This window comes from Hylaeus anthracinus, unplaced genomic scaffold (assembly GCF_026225885.1).
Source record: "Hylaeus anthracinus isolate JK02 unplaced genomic scaffold, UHH_iyHylAnth1.0_haploid 12000, whole genome shotgun sequence".
Lineage (NCBI taxonomy): Eukaryota > Metazoa > Arthropoda > Insecta > Hymenoptera > Colletidae > Hylaeus > Hylaeus anthracinus.
In genome coordinates, this window is record NW_026534347.1 from 10,067,856 (window position 1) to 10,086,109 (window position 18,254).

Genomic DNA, 18,254 nt, shown 5'->3' on the forward strand with positions numbered 1-18,254 from the left:
GAACATGTTTAATTTCTGATTTTCCATAATCCCTCTGCATAAATATTGTTAAATATCTCTGTAGATATTAATTTGTATAAATGAACAGAGACGTCGCAATGCTTTTCAATATATCACTTCGACACTATTTTAATTAAAGGAAACAATTATCTAACGAAATAAAATATTTTTAAGACGTATTAATCGAAACATTTGTATTTTGTATATCGTGTGGTTTGAATTTACAAAGTATAAAGTTTCATTTAAAAATATGGAAACAAAATTTTAACTGTTACCAAAAATTCTAGAAAAAAAAAAATGGTTAATAACGGATCAATTTAAAAAAGAAAAAGGTACCGCAACAAAAGTTATTCATTAGAGAAATTCTAAGAGGGACTACAAGAACAGAAAACGTTTTTAAACATCTATATGTTTTTACGTTCGCCAACACTACTAATTTAAATCTAGTTAAGAAGTTTAAAAAAAGTTCAGTTGAATTACGCTCGTCAGTCGTCTCATTAATTTCGTTAGATGAACTATTTTCCGACGAGGTTCCTGTGCATGGAAATAATTCTGAGAAAAGGTGCAAATTATCGTCCAACTCGACGCGGGTTCCAAGATCGAGATGATTCGATAAATTAAGCCCCCCCCCCCCCCCGCCGGTTTTATAGACAGAACGCATTAACCAGTGCAGCTTTTACTGCAGGTAATTAGAACATAGGCGTCGGTTTCTGCGTCAAAGAGACTCGTTGCATAAAGGTGTTATTAGAAACGTGGTGAGAAGTTCCACGGGGAATAAACGTGAAATAAGAGATGGGGTACGAGGAATGAATATTCTATCATCACAAGATGTAGATTTACGAATATCAAGTGTTATACAATTGCCTCCAATTAATTTAATCGTTTAAACAACACGTTATTAATTATGGAACCTGATATTATCAACAGTGTGTAATTAAAAAGGCAACACTTTATTCAAATAGTAAATAACAAATGAAACTCTTGTACAATTACTCTCGATCAATTAAATCATTTAAACAAGATGTTTTTAATTACAAAAGCTGATATTATTAACAGTATATAATTTATAAGGCAACACTTTATTCGAGTAATAAATAACGAATAAAACTCACGAATAGTAACGTATGTGCGAAGTTTATTGGATTGAAAAGATGCAATTCTATATAATAATGTATCGAGTTGATTCATTATTTCCCTCTTTGGGAATCACCTGCAGGTAGCAATTTTTAATTTGCCTGCTAAATGGGCACATGTGACAATCAATGATGTTGATTAAACAGAGTGGTCTACGGGATATTTCCACCTCGTCTTTCGTCCATATTATTATACATAGCGAAAAATAATTCAAGTAGTGTTTTTGTAGATGAACACATAGATGATGTACGATGGTCACTAACATTTTTTTGAATGGGACCATACATCTTTTACTATATCAGTCGATGAAGATTGATATTCTCATCAAACATATATTAACTTATTTATGCCCAGACTTCATTAATTTAAGAGATATTTTAATTTTAATATTGTTACGAAATCATGACTCTACTTATCCATTTATATATAGGCCCATTTACCCTCTTTATGGAGGAACTGAAAAAAGATGGAGTTTAAATTGGAAAAATGAAAATTCTTGTTTGGAGTAAAGATTGTAATAAAGCAAATCGCTCTGATATGGAAAGTGGTTTACTAGTCATTTATGAACCTAATGAACTGGAAGAGAAACATATTCGAAACATAGGTCAGTTTCGGAATCTATGTGTACAAGACTTTTTAACACGTTCACTGCCGGACTAATACTCATGAAAATTTCTACTGTGATTAAATTTTGTTAACAGACTATTGGAAACTGTGTAATGAAACATTTATTGTGGTGTTTAGTTTTGTAACTTCATTAAAGTTCAAGTATTTTATTTAAATTCATTTTCTGTGACACTTAACTTTCAGAATTAATTTTCGTAGTTTTTCAGTGAAAATCACTGTCACCCATATATGGGTGACGTGGCGATCAACGTGTTAAGGAAGAGTAGACAATTCAATTAGAAATAAAAAGAAGAAAACGTAGGATCTAGTCTAGTACCATGATTAACTCGTACCAAGGTTATATCCATAGAAAGCTTTTGAACAGAAATTAAAGAGTTCTATTACGACTAATTAAATTATTACAAGGGACACAAAAATAATCGACTTGCCTAAGTGACGATACAGGACTTTGTTTAATTCTGGTAACATGACCTGCAATATATTTGCAGAAAACGCGTGGCGAATACTATAAAGCCCCAAGTTGAAAATTATAAAGCATTCGTGGTATTTATTGGACACTGATTCAGTCAGATATCCACTTTTCTCAGAGTCTTCAAAGTTACTTGGAAACTCGACTACCCGCGATATTAAAATCGCGATTGAAGAGTTGGTTAAGATGAAATTGAAAGAATTTCGCGAAAAGAAGGGACAGAGAGAATTGTATAAGAGAAAGACAACTTTTTACTGCATTCAATGCCAAATATTTTCTTCCGACAGTACCTTGTACGTTCCATGAATAAGATCTGGATACTCTGGACAACGATCCAAATACGGCACAAGGGAGTACTTCCGAACTCTGCCTAGCGTTACATTCGACATATTCTCATAAAACGCGAAAAATAACGCGCCACCCGTGGATTTCAAACGTTCATGTCGCGTGGACCGCGGTGTCTATCGAGATTTCAACGGTTACTGACAGACGCTGGCACCCGTGGGTGACAGAAGGTACCGGGACCCACTATCACATGGTATCTTTTCATTTTGCCGAGAAACCGTATCGATAATGATTTCCCCTGGAGAATTGTTGTAATGCTCTCTTATCGCGGATGAATTGTGATTAACAAGATAATAGTCCGATGGATACTTAACTGCCGCTCTTTCGCGGCCGCGAGGAACGTTCAACCGTGATTTCAAAATATCCTCCTACCACGCAATACCACCAATTCTCGTGATTGTACTTCCTCAGGATGTGCTACCTATTTCTTCTTTTTTTTTTTTTTTTTTTTTTTTTTAATTTGCGTACATTTTGTTGCGTTTATTTCTTTTAGCTAAGACTGTCCGAAAATGAATATCCTCTTTCGGAATTAATTATAAGGAAAACCGGTAAAAAAATGACAAATCACAAAATGTTTTGTTTACGGGACCTACTGGAAGTAATATTCTACAAGATGCAACAGGTTTCATTCCGATTGATCAAGCCATCTCGGCGTAATCGGTAAACATACAAAAAAAAAAAAAAATGTTGAATTGAGTAACCTCCTCCTTTTCGAAGTCGGTTAAAAACTAATGCCAATTCAGATCTTTATATTTGCATAATGTTTATATGTACCTTCGGTACTGAGAGAATTCATTTTTTATTACTATATACGTGCTCTGAAAATTGTGCTCTACGTGATTAATGAAGGGGTCATTTTCAATATTAAACTTAGTATACAGGTAGAAAAAACCATTACACTGATATCCATGTTCAAAGGGTACAAACTAGCCTCGAAGTTGTAAATCAAGAAATACCTTTTTAATTAAATTTTTAAAAGACTAACAGAGATTGAAGAGAATGTTAAATGCAAATAGAGTCTGGATTTTAGTTGGCTAATGCAAACAAATACTTTTGCATTAATTGCCAGTAAAATTAAATTTAGATATTCTATTTTTATTTTATATTTACAGCGTGAATTCAAAATTGTTTTAAAACAAAAAATCGAATTTGAGGTATTTATTTTCTAAATGGAATTTTTGGAACTTGACTATAAGTTTTCACAAAAGAAAATTTAAAAATGAACAAATAAACACTTTCTAATGAGATAATCAAATTTGCCAGTTCTAAATATTCCTCTATGCCTAAAAAAGAAAATGTGAAAGGAACAATCACACCTGAACGTTCGATATAATACAACAGCAACAACTTAAGGGTAGAATTAATTAATATATCGCTGCTCGGGGTCATTCCTTCGAAATTTTACGATAGAGAAAGTTTCGTAAGCCATCTGACCGTTTGATCTTAACCTTAAACAACTTTGAACGACCCTGAATGACCTTGGATGACTAATCGAAAGCAGACGTCAACGGGTCGTTGGATTTGTTGTTGCACAAGCTACACGTCTAGCTGAAAAACAATGTACGGTTCTATTTAGAGAAACGGCAGTACCTTGAAATCTCGTATGTACCTCAACTTGGAACAAAAGCATGCGAACCACGGGATATCCACCTCGAAAGAATATAAATTTCATTTGTAACATTTATTTTAATAATCGCTAGATTTGGAGGTAAGCGCGTGTCAAAATTAAAAATCAGATACTTCGCGCACTTCGATATTTCTAATTTACAGTTATAATTAGAGTTCTTGATTTATGAATGCTAATCGATTTTACTAAATAAACAGAAGTAGTTAATTCGCCATCGAGAAGCAACGTGACATCTGCAGTTTACAAGTTAAAAATATTATTCGCACGTGCTTTCATTAGCAGAGTTCAGGTTAGATTTGAGTTCAACGCTGCAACTCCGTTGCACATGTGTCAGAACGAAATGCAATATACCATATGTATTCAGCTTATACGTGCTACTATACTATGCTATACTATACTATACTATACTATACTATACTATACTGTGAATTTTATGCATTTATAATACAAACTAATATAATAAACTACTAAATATAATGCTAAAGGTAACCAAAATATAATATCATTATGTTAATTGTAGAATATATTCGACACACATTATATATACAATGTATATTGTATGTATATTATATGTATGTAATATAGTATAAAAACATACATATAATATACATACAATAAACATATATGTTTTTATACTATATTACATACATATAATATACATACAATATACATTGTATATATAATGTGTGTCGAATATATTCTACAATTAACATAATGATATTATATTTTGATTACCAATATAATGATATTATATTTTGGTTACCGTTATATATATACAGTTTCCATATTACTGTAAATCATAAACGCATAAAATCCACTTATTACAATTGTCCAATAAAGATAGCAAAGGTGACCCAAATAAAATGAATAATAACCACCTTTTGATATTTAATATTCGAGATTAATTAACATACCAGTACATCGTTTCCTTTACGTTATTCTTGATTTCCCTTTGCATAACCAAAACAACCAAAAATGGCGCAATTCTAACAGCCCGATCCAAGCCACGTTTGTTCGTTTCAAAGTCTCTGACACGATCCATTCGACCCAACGGAACATACAGGCACTTGTACTTAACAATGTAATTGCCGCGAAGAGTCGAAACAAAGAAGTAAATCGCTTAATTTTGTGGTGTTGACAAATTACGTACACTGACGGCCGATTCGAATGCTCAACTTCGCTTCGTCTTTGGAATAACTTCGCAAAGATGGCAGCTGGTGCCTCGAGCGTATCGCGTCGCCATCTGTCGGCAAATGCCATAAATATCCAGAAGAGCATTGGCGTGTTCGGTGAACGTCCAACGATAAGGAGGATCGCCGCGATTTTCCTAATCGCATACACGAAAAGGATTGGGGACGTCGAACGGCCGTCCAATTATCATCGAACGTGCTGAGAAATTTCAACGAACAAAAGACGCATGAAAATGTCAAGACTGAAATAGATTAACTGCACACGGGGATGCAATTACTCAGTCCGGATGCCTGTAGCGAAACGAAGCACGTGTAAAATTCTTTGTACTCTAAAACGGGCTTATGAGTCGTCAGACGCGCGTGTTACGCAACAAAGAGCGAAATATCGCAAACAACAAATAAAGCGCGTTCGCTTCGTTCAACTCTGTCGTTTACCTTTGGGAAGATGCGAAAGAAATATTTTATCGTGTGCAGTAGGATAAACTGCCACTTACAGTGGGTGAAAGTATTCGTACACCGATCAATTTCCAAGAAACTATGTAAAATTGTAATTTATTAACTTATTTTTGATAAACAATGACATTCTACATATTCTCGGAAATCTCTAGAATAGATTGATTTAAAAAAAAAAATAGCTATTTATGCAAGTTCCGAAATTAACAAGAGAAATAACAATGAATCGATAGAAATGTTGAAGCAATAAGTATTCGCACAACTGTTTAATTTTTAAAATTTCATTAAAAAAAAAAAGAAATTTACATTAATTTATAAGTATACAATACTTCTCTCGTGGAATTTCCTTTTGATTTTATAATTATTGTAACTCTTCTAACCGTAAAATTAATGAAATTATTAGTTATTCCTCTATTAGAGTCATTTTTAAAAGGACTTTACTTCGGAAATTTGATGTTTTCTAATTCGTACGGACCAATAAACTAATGTGTTTACGTTACAAACTCTATTGTAAATGGTTCGTCATAAAAATCGTATAAATACTTATTGCTTCTATACCTTTACCCACTTTTCACATTTTTTTGTTAATTTCACAAATTATATTAACTAGTAAATGTTGTTTGGACTATGTCTATCTTAGAAACTACCGAGAATATGTAAAATACCATTGATTATAGAAAAAGAAGTTAAGAAACTACAATTTCACACAAATTTTGGGAGAAATTGATCGGTGTACGAATACATACTACACCCACTGTAGGAATTGCAACGCTTTTTCCATTACTTTGACAAACTTCAATTATGGTTTGGTAGAGAGATTTTATATATTGATGGTGTACCGTGGTAATGAGGACTGTATACAAAATGTATGCAGAACGTATTTCGTAAAATTATGTATTTATGTTAATAAATATTTTTAATGTTAGAAAGCATTAATATATTTATTATGTAGTATTATTATTATTTCGTTTGGGTCAAATTTTATAATGATATTATGAATATTTTTAATATTAGAAAGTATTATTATTAAGTATTACAATTAACTACATTATAATGTTAATATTTCATATTACTATGTGTTCTGGTAGTTAATGTTGGGGAAAATATAATTATATTGAAAATTGCCAATTAGAATTGAACATCAGTAGTTAATTATAATTGACATTTCGTTTCTGTAATCACGAAAATCAAATGCTAGTAGCAATTACAATTATTTCGTTATTTTGCGCAAATGAAAACTAGTGTTTAACTTCCTCAATTGCAATTCATGTTAATTATAATTGAAATCTGTATTATCAGGAACACTTTAGTTAAATAGCAATTAATTCTATGATTGATTGATTCAGAGAATATTCAACTCCAATTGCAACTGAAATCTGTATTTCCAGAAACAATTTAATTAAATTTCGATTAATTGTTTGATTAATTATATTCAACACTTAGGGTTGATTGAAATTTATTAAAATTTGTATAAATCCTATATTATAACATAAGTTTGCATATTCATCGATTATTGTCCGACGTACACTACCAATTTACATGTTACACGTATTGGCGTATTCATAATGCAAAATTAGATGTGATTTATTTACTTGACCTAATCTCTACGCAACACAATTTACGTATGCGATACTCATAGAAAAGTATCGCCAAAGGAGGCCTTACGTGACTAGGTATCCGTCATAACAGTCCTCAACGCATTGTAATTCGTCTTTCAACCGAATCGATAGAGCTTAAAGGAAGCCTTGTACCTACTTGTTCCCCTTTCCCCATCCTTCTACATGAATCATTAAAGCCGCGTCGAGATCTGGGCCAAACGATATGGCAAATTTAGGAACACACATCTTGTAGATCTTTCTGTCGTTTAATGCCGTTATACGATTTCGTACTAATGATCGCATTCAAATTTGTGGCATAGAGCCTTGATTACTGATTATGGCATTGTGTTTGTAGATAAACTGCCTTCGTGCGTTAGAATTATCGATTCATTAGAGGCAAAACTTTCGTCACTTCTGTTTCAGAGTTTATCCAGTTTTTCATATAAATATAGTATATTATAGGATAAACTGTTGCTTTAATAGTTTCAGTTATAAAAGTATTATAAATATTGTTGACAGCTGAATTATTATTATTAAGACAGTTTACGTTAGTCATGCGAGCAAAATGGCCAGAAGAATAATTCACTTTTACATTTCTGCTGAGAGGAACTTCTTCAGGAACAATTCAGACTTCGTATTATGTATTAGACTAAAACGTTACTGAATTAGTCCCGAAGAAGACTATCAACGCGAGCAAAACTCTGGGAAGCAAATTATTAAATCTTTTAAGATGTATAAGGAGTTTCTTTATCCATAATTCCATTGACATCATTCAAAATAAGCCAGCAAAATAATACGAGTTTATAAAATTATCGACTGCCTCTTATATTATGTATTGTTAACAATATCAATGTTAGCTTGTCTTTTATCTCATATTCCCTTCGTATGAAAGAATTTTTGATCAATTGAATACGCTGATAAAAGTAACTGAATATTCCATTGTGACTAATTTATTATATACTAAGTATGAAGTATTAAAGGCTGTTGTAGTGGTACTATATCGAGTACACGGTATTCTTCCTTGTGTAAAAATTGCAAGGAATAAATTATCTATCTATTTAATCCCACGTTTTATTTATTTTCGAGGAAAGAAAAAAAAAACAAGAAAAAGATGATTGTAATCGCGACGAAGTCTTTACAAAAGTAGTATTCTTTAAACTTTTGTTCGTAAAGCTTTGAAGCTTTCGTCGGGTGAAATAAATTTCCGTCAGTTGTAAAAAGCGAATTTAACCGCGTCGAGGCGCGCTTTGAAATCGACATCAATTGTTTGAATGATGTAAAAGGACTTGGTTAGCAAGGCCCGTGTTAGTAACTCTGGCGCTTCGTGACCAAGGTAATCTACCCTTTCCAGAGAAGGATGGTAAGGCCCTCCAAGTTCCCTGCGGCCAGTTCGTCGAACCTTTCTTTTTCTAACCGTGCAACACCATGGTTATGCCGGGCATCGGCCGTTAGCCTTGTTGTTTACGGAAGCAGCCGCAACACGATTCGCGAGTGCAATTTCGCGAGTATAAATCATAATTTCGAGAGCTCCATATTTCATCCTCGTCGGATACACCAGAGATAGGCGAAATTTTGTTCGAATCATAAATAACGAATGCAAAAACGTTAATTCCAGGGAACAGTTATTTGAGATACATTAATTTTAATTTTGTTCGTTTCCGGTGAAATTTAATTTTACTTTTAATTCAATGTGTAATCTTCATCGAACAAATAATTGACCAAAAATTATGTACCTTATATATATATAATTGACCAAAAATTATGTACCTTATATATATATAATTGACCAAAAATTATGTACCTTATATATATATATATATACATTTTTGGTCAATTATTTGTTCCATGAAGATTACACATTGAATTAAAAGTAAAATTAAATTTCACCGGAAACGAACAAAATTAAAATTAATGTATCTCAAATAACTGTTCCCCGGAATTAACGTTTTTACATTCGTTATTTATGATTCGAACAAAATTATATATATATATTTTGCATATTTCTGAGATTTAGGGACTAAGGTTTGGTAGAAAAGTGGGGCTAATCGCAAATCGATAGCGGTGTATTAGATAAAAATAACACGTATGGTTCGATACAGGATTTGTCTGGACACAATATTTTCGAATATTCAGCTGAGCTACCAAAGAAAGTAAATGAAATATAAAACCTCAGAATTTCATTTTTCTCTCTTTAATTAGAACAAACTCTGAACAAATTTAACCTTGTATTAATACTCACAAATTTTTATGAAATTTACCTGTAACTTTCTTAAATTATTATTTTAATTTTAACAAAATTGCTGTGGAAACACAGCTTCGTAATTTATGTAAATAAAACTGGTCTAAAAAGCACGGACGACCGATGAAAGTCCATTAAAGATATTAAACAAAAAAATCACCTTGATGAGATCACGCACGAAGCGAAGTTGCCAATCGATGATCGTACACTCGCGTGATTGGCCACTCGTGACGACCATAATTCCACAAGCCATCATACTCTGCGACCACACCTTGTGAACGACACTTTAAATGGCCACTCGTATTCAAACGTGTACGCGATACAATGTTTATTGCAACAGCACAAAAAAAAAATCAACCAAAGAATGTATTTCTCTTTTGTTACAGAAGAACAAAAACGATTACTCTAAGATTCGACTGGAAAGTATTGTGTAACTTTACTAATTTTATATTTAAATTGAAAAAGAAGAAGAAAACAAGTATTTATCGATTATCCTTTGAAAAAAAATGTACAGAATGGAATATTGTAAAATGAATAAACAAAAATTGAGATATCCAACTGAATAAACAAAAACCAACCGAACCATATATTCTTTTTTTTATTATAGAATAGGAAACGATTTCTCAGCATTTCTAGTAGGAACAAAAGGTAGTATTATCTATGTAGTATTTCGAATAACGAATAAAAAGTGAATAAACGTCCATCTATTATTCCTTGAATAAAAATTGAATCTTGAATTACAGAATGAAATATTTTATAACTAACAAAAATTGACCTGTGCAATTGAATAAACAATTATCTCTGCATTTCTACTAGAAACAAAATATATCCCAATTTAAATATAAATTGGGAATAATGAATAAAAAATAAACAAGCATCCATCCAATACTCTTTGAACAAAACTTTAAATTTAAATTAAAGTAAGGAATATTTTACAATGAACACAAATAATATCTATCCAAACGAACGACCGTCTTGAAGAAATCGCTAAATATCAGTTTTATTCGTTATCTGTCATTCGAATCACATTTTGCCTGGTTTCCTGCGAGTAATTCGCTCAAAAGACATCATCGACATATGTAGCCTAGCTATCAGGAGATTAGTTTTAGTCGCTGGGAGCGTTTTGTTGCATTGTTAAAGAAACATGCAAGCAGTCGTGTCGCAATCTGAAACTCAATCCTCAATTTTGTTCTATCGCGCGTGAGCAGGATACTCTTGCATCACTAACTTTCGCAAGAGTTCGTAACGCGACAACGGTAAACAAATTTGCAAGACTGCTACTCCCCGTATCAATTAGTCGATTACTGCAATTAGACAGAGGAAACCGCTCCTCTTAAGCATACTGGAGGAATTGTCTCGTGAAACGTTCTATTCGAGCAGCACCGTCGTACAAATATCTCAATTTTATTCGAACAATAAATAACGAATGAACAAAATAAATCAAAATTAATTTTTCACTTGCAAATAAATCAAGTTGGACTAGTCGTGAGATACAGTTGCATACAAAAGTCTCCGGACAAAAATAATTTTGGAATTAAATTATGTATAGTAAGTGTAGAGTAGAAATACAAATAATATCATAGTAAAGAGCTTTTATTATACTATCGAAATGTACAACTAAAAAATTTGATACAACAAGTAATAATTATTTATAACAAAAATAACAATTTTTACTTCTTCATAAGTATCCGGCCAAGTACAAACCATGAAGAAAGAACACGATAACTGAAGGAAAAATGTTCAAAAATGCTTACAAATGTAACATTATCGTCAATATTTAGTAACCATACCCTGTGAAGCTATCACAGCGGCACATCGGTGAGGCATCGATTCAATAAGTTTGATGATTCTATTTTGAGAGATATTTTTCCACTCTTCTTGAATTCTTGTCGATAAAGCAGCTTTATTGGTACAATTAACAGTTCCTATTCTTAATTTAAGCTCTTGCCATAAATGTTCTATGGGATTCAAGTCTGGAGATTGACTCGGCCAATCTAGAATTCGGATCTTATTCGTCGTGAAAAACTCCTGAAGAAACCCAGACCGATGCTTTGGATCATTGTCTTGCTGAAATATCCATCCTTGTGGCAAATTTCGACGGGCATAAGGTAGCATTTGTTCTGATAGAATATCCCTATTCATAAAGCGTTCATAGTACCCTCAATTTTGTAAATTGGACCGACGCTTTTCCAAGAAAATGCACCTCAAAGCATAATACTACCTCCACCGTGCTTCACTGTTGGTATTTGATATCGGGAATCATTCCTAGTGCCTTGTGGTCGTCTAACATACCTTCTCCCATCATTTCCAAATAAATTAATTTTAGTTTCATCCGAAAACAGCACTTTCTTCCAATCATTAACTGTCCAACTCCTGTGTTTCTTTTCAAACTCCGATCTGGCCTTCTTATTTTTTTTACTTCTCAGTGGTTTTTTAACTCCAACCCGTTCAAAAAATCCAACTTCTGTGAGTCTACGTGAAACAGTACTTTGACTAATGTCAGCCAAATGGGAGAGCAAGACAATGATCCAAAACATCGGTCTGGGTTGCTTCAGGAGTTTTTCACGAAGAATAAGATCCGAATTCTAGATTGGCCGAGTCAATCTCCAGACTTGAATCCCATAGAACATTTATGGCAAGAGCTTAAATTAAGAATAGGAACTGTTAATTGTACCAATAAAGCTGCTTTATCGATAAGAATTCAAGAAGAGTGGAGAAATATCTCTCAAGCTAGAATCATCAAACTTACTGAATCGATGCCTCTAAGCATTTTTGAACATTTTTCCTTCAGTTATCGTATTTTTTCTTCATGTTTTGTACTTGGTCGGATACTTATGAAGAAGCAAAAATTGTTATTTTTGTTATAAATAATTATTACTTGTTTTCTTACTCTTTTATTACTACTCTATTTAATTATTACTCTTTACTACGGTATATTTGTATTTCTACTTTACACCTATTATACATAATTTTATTCCAAAATTATTTTTGGCCGGAAACTTTTGCATGCAACTGTATTTCTGCGGTTCTTGATGTCTTCGCTAACACATCTGTGTATCTCGGTATTTCTACTTGTCTTTGCGGTTGCAAGAATTGACGATAGCATAATTTCCATCCAAACAGTCTCACAATGTTGCTTAACGCTCGGTTTCTACCCAATTATTATGAGTTATTATGCGATGGTGAGGTATAACTGAGTATTATAAAGAATGACTTTTCATTCTGTGCTATCGAGATAAATGAGCGAAACAAAGGACAAAAACTAACATCAACTGTTGAGGTTAATTGTACGTAAAAGACAATGGAAGCTTTTTCGAACTATTCGAAGAATTACAAGTTAAAGAGACAATTTTATATTAGCTCTATCGTTTGATAAAGTCTCACTCCCTTTAGTTTGTTGAATATTACCCGTATTGCGAGGGACTATAAAGGATGACGAGCGATATTAATTATGTAATGAAAAATTCTGATTAACACGTTGGTCGCTGCGTCACCCAGAAATGGGTGACAGGACTTTCCATCAATGAACTAAAAAAATTAATTCCAAAGGTAAGACGATAACGAAAATAAATCTGTATAAGTTTCGTGTACTTGGTGACGCCAAAAAATTAAATACCGCGATGTATATTAAACTATCTAATCTAGTCTCGTGAGAAAATTTGAATTTTATAGACATTTTCACGAGTTTTAGCTTGGCAGTCACCGTGTTAATAGTCTATAATTGATACTGAATACTAAAATTTCTCAACTTTCGAATTCGATATTCTCTAAAACAAAGCTTTTTATGAAAGAACATTGTTCCGCCACTTCGTATTCATAAAGAAATAGGTCTCCTAAAGAAATAGAGCCTGTAAACAGGCGATTGAAATTCCAACGACAACATTCGACCACAGGCATAAATAAATCTCCCTTACCTTCCTCTTCCTTTCCTGAACGAAATCGACCCTGCGTATCCAGACTTCCTCGGTGGAGTCGTAATCGAGGGTGCTGGAGCTGCTCGCCTGGCTCTTCATCTCTATCAAACTGCTGTCGAAGAACCTTTTATCTAGATGGGGACTAGGAAGCGGACTGGTCCTCGAGAAGGTCATGCTGCTGGAGTAGGTTGGCGGATCCGTTGCTGGAAAAGTCATCCCAGGGCCGGTGGTGTGCCTTCTCCTCAGAGGAGGCTTCGTGGTGGATGTTGGCGAGGTCACCGCGCAAGTCGTGAATCTGGATGTCGTTGTTGTGGACGTCGTTGTCGGTGTGGTGGTCGCTGGAGCGGTTGTGGTTGGCGTCGAAGACACCGCTACCGTACTCTTCGTCTCGGAGATGCTCGAGGTTGCGTTGGACTTCTGATCTATCTTCTCCGAGCTGGATTTCTCCGAGGCTGACGGGCTGGAGGCCTTCGAGGATACGCTGTCGTTCTTTTCTTCCGATTCCTCGACCTTCCCCGGATTTTTCACTTCGGGAATGCTCGCGATGGACGGGGTGTCCGTGTTTTTTCCTGAAATGCATAGGAACTTGATTAGAATGTGGTCGACGACATCTTCGTAACCGTAAATACAAAAGAAATATTCATCAAGTTTGATGTAGAACGAGATGGAATAATTTTCATAGAATGTCCCATGGTTTGTGGAAAATATGGAAGGAGAGTGTTTAGAAGCTGAAAACGATTAGAAGAGTTTATATAAACTTGGACTCTATTTGATCTCGTTTATGAGATGTAGTGACGGATCATCATTAACGGAGGATGGTTTTTTTTTCGATCAAGAAATCATATTTTGGTATAATGCATATTCTTTAATTTTAATATCACAAGAATGTATTAGGTTGTCCCGAAAGTGTCTTTCGCGAGTTGCACTCAATTATTTTATGTGGTCGTGTTTCTATAAATAGACACTCTAATTTCATAGATATTCATGTTGTAACAGTAATGGAGCAAAATGAATCGTGCACAATTCAGTAATGTAACATAAAACATAAAATATTGTGCATGTATTACTTATTAATAAAGCGAAAGAAACTTTTGGGACAACTTAATATTTCTCAAATTTTAAGTCAAAATTCAAGAAATGACTAGCGCACGAGTTCGAAGGAGGTTGTCTTGTAAACCAATTTCTTTTATTTTTGTATTTTAGATCGGCACAACGACAGAACTGATGGACGAGATGTCCAAGTGTACATTCTAATTACACATTGTAAAATTCGATAAAAATTCAAGTATACACAGAAAATCTAAATAAACATATAGTTTAAATGACATATCCCTGTATATAACAATTTTTCTGTAAGATAATTCCAAACATTATCTAGGAAATCGATATTTGTAAAAAAAGAAAAAAAAGACTCTCCTCTTAAGAAGGTATTCTAATCTAAAGTGTCAACTATCAGCTATTCTTTTGGATTTTCCTTTTCTTCCTGGTTCCTCGACCGTCGCCACGTTTGCCTTGATTTCTGGAATGCTCGCGATGGACGAGGCTACCCAATTTTTTTTTTCCTGAAATACAGAGCGAGTAGGTAAGAATGTGGTCGACGATCTCGGCGTGCAATTATGACAAAGAGACCATTATTCAGTTCAGTTGCACTTGTGACACTCCGACACTCCCAAGGTCTGCAATTACAAAGGCTCGCCTGTTACGTAGTTTGCACACCGCTGTGTGATTCGATGCACGCTTCTTCGACCGAGCGTACCACGCTGCGTGATAACCCTCTATCGGTGTTATGCTTTCCTCGACGCGAGAGTCTCGTCTACTCGTACACTTTTAAAACCTGTGCAAGCACGATGACATACGGTCTGGTTCTTCCTTATTTATCGATCAAATAGAAATAAGATTCAAGTTTAAGAAACACGTTAATAAACCGTAAAAACCGTAGCTTTGAGATAAAAACAACGGAAGGATGTGCGTTAAGTACACAAGGGGCGTTCGACGAGTAATGAGAATTTTATTATATTCAAATATAATATTTAAAAAGATTTTAATATAAGCTCCAAAAATATTCTTACACCTCTTATAGTGGTAATTTTTAAGTATGACTAGCAAATATTTTTCTTTCTATGAACAAGATTTATTAATTTCAGTATTCACTGATTTAAAACCTCCATCGTGATGACTTTTAATTATAATTAGCAAATGTTTCTCCTGTTCCTTCTACGAACAAGAAAATATTAATTTCAGCATTCACTGATTTTATTTTAATACAAAAACTCTCACTGCTACAAATATTTTCTAATTTAACAGCCTTGTCGCGGTGACTGTTACTTTTAATTAAATATTTTTCCTGTTCCTTTTTCCAACATTTTAAGACAAACCGTACTGAAACCAAACCGATACGACCTAATAGCCGTATAATAGTATATATCCAATAGCGTAAATTCGCCGAAACAGCTACTTCCCTATCGCTTATCACTCCACGTACCAAGAAGACGATTCGAGCAATGGAACTGGAAACGAAGGCCATAAACGCTCCGAACGATGGTTATAAACGCAGAACCGTGATTTCGGCGACATCCTATAAATAAACGTAAACGGCTCGTTGAGGTACATAGCTGTTCACGTGTCTAACAGTCGTCTATGTAGCGAATGAATCGCAAATATTGTTTGAGCTGTTCTCTCGCGTGACGAAAGTAAAACAAAAAGTCGCTCGAAGCATGAGCGTCGAATAGCATGCGCTTGTTCCAGCAATTTTTATTCGATCACACCAGACCTGCAGGAAACTAATTAAAAAATCTAAAAATTTGGAGAGATTACGAGGAAAAATTATAATTCTTGTGGAGATACTATTTCTTTCTTTGCAAGATTAGAATCGCATCGACTGCTGATGGCCATTAACGACTTTAATTATTAAACTGTGGATTGTATGCATTTATAGTACAAATGAATATGATGAATATATATATATATATATATATATATATATATATATACAGGACGTACACGAAAATTGTAGCCAGCGTTTTTTTTTTATAAATAGTAAGTATTACATAGAAACTGATCAAGGAAAAAAGTTTTAATTAATAGAGTATATTTTACATGCATTATGTATATTCTTTGTATGTTTTTCATATTAGTGTACGCCATAAACGCATAAATTCTGCGGTCTATTAATCATTGAAGCTTTTTTAATAAATTGGTCTCCTTCAGATAAGTAATAACTTGACTGGTATCTTTCCATAAGGTTAATAATTCGTTAACACTAGGCTTATCGAGATTTTGCATCAGATTTCTATTGCTGAAGTTATGCTTTGATAAGTGCAGTCGATTTACTAAACTTAATGTAACGGGAGTGATTGTCAGCTTATAATTATACATCATCGCGTTATCTACATTTTGTTTGCGGTACCTTATTTTATTTTAATGTGACCAACTGTAAGACATTTGTATTCTTTTCGCAAAAATGATAATTTTTGACTCGATTATTTTGTTTCCACTTACGGAGGTAATCCGTAAATATAGGCTGCCGTTACCTAAGTGGAGTGACTTTTCGCGCTGATGGTAGAAACGTTGCCAAACGGAACTAAACGAAGCTAAACCACTGGCCGCAACGCTAATCTTAGCTCTCATTGAACGAGTGCGAGAGCTCCTCCTAATAGCTTCACGCGCGTTTTAATGCTCGAATCATGTTTCGTAATACGCAACTTTTCTTGCAATCCGTCACATACATATACCCCTCGAACTTTTACAATTAAATGATTCCATAGTTTCTCGGTGAGATTTGATGTCACTTAGAACTTTAATACTGTTCGATTTAATATGATTAAATATTACTAAATCGACATCAATAGACTGCAGATGTTTATGAAAATTCATATTTCTACAGATACAGATGTTGAATTGAAATTGAGAGAAAAGTATGTCTTTCTACTTGTCTTTTTCTAACTTTCTAAACAGTGTAACTTGTACTATTATTTTAACATGTACTTATTCATTAAAGGTGGTAAATGTCCACATATTTATGGATGCAGATCCGTAAGAGTCGTACAAACGAATTGAATCAATTTGGATCTCAAAATTGAATCAACAATGTATCAAGTTGTCTCTGAAGCTGAATTTTAAGTGGAATCGAGTACCAAAATGTCAATTCTAATAAAAAATATTAGCACATATTGCTTTTGTGATTAACTGATCTGCTCTCATATCTCAACGAGGAAGAACACATAGAACAATTACTATGCCCAAACAGTTTTAATCATATTTATCAAAAAGAATTCTAAACAGTTCCGTATAAATTATTGTCCAAAGGTCTGCCTGCCAATAAAATGAATGAAATGTTCAAATGAATATTAATCCACGGGCGATAAATGTAAATATGAATAAATATGATAAGTTTTTGCAAATTTTCTTCTGAATGTGTGAAACTCTGCGGAAATCATGGAACAAAATGACACTGCATCTGTCGACTAAAGTCATTTATTAGATTCAGCGACTTCGACTTCCTGTGGATATAACTAACAGTAATTTGTTTAGCACCACGTAACATTTAGGATGAAACATGACTTGTGAGGAAAGGCAGACTTCACGTATCAAAATTCACCAACTCAATATGAAACGTACAAAAGGAACAAGTGTCTAATAAAACTAAGTGAAAATTCGTC

General features: G+C 33.7%; 1 protein-coding gene across 1 annotated transcript in view; it reads right to left on the reverse strand.

Moving 5' to 3' along the window:
- Positions 1–18,254, reverse strand: part of LOC128890401 (dentin sialophosphoprotein) — a 186,504-nt gene that overhangs the window by 129,487 nt on the left and 38,763 nt on the right. Inside the window, exon 3 of the mRNA XM_054148855.1 lies at positions 13,597–14,165. Within this exon, the coding sequence (XP_054004830.1) occupies positions 13,597–14,165 (569 nt within the window). The remainder of the gene's footprint in view (positions 1–13,596; positions 14,166–18,254) is intronic.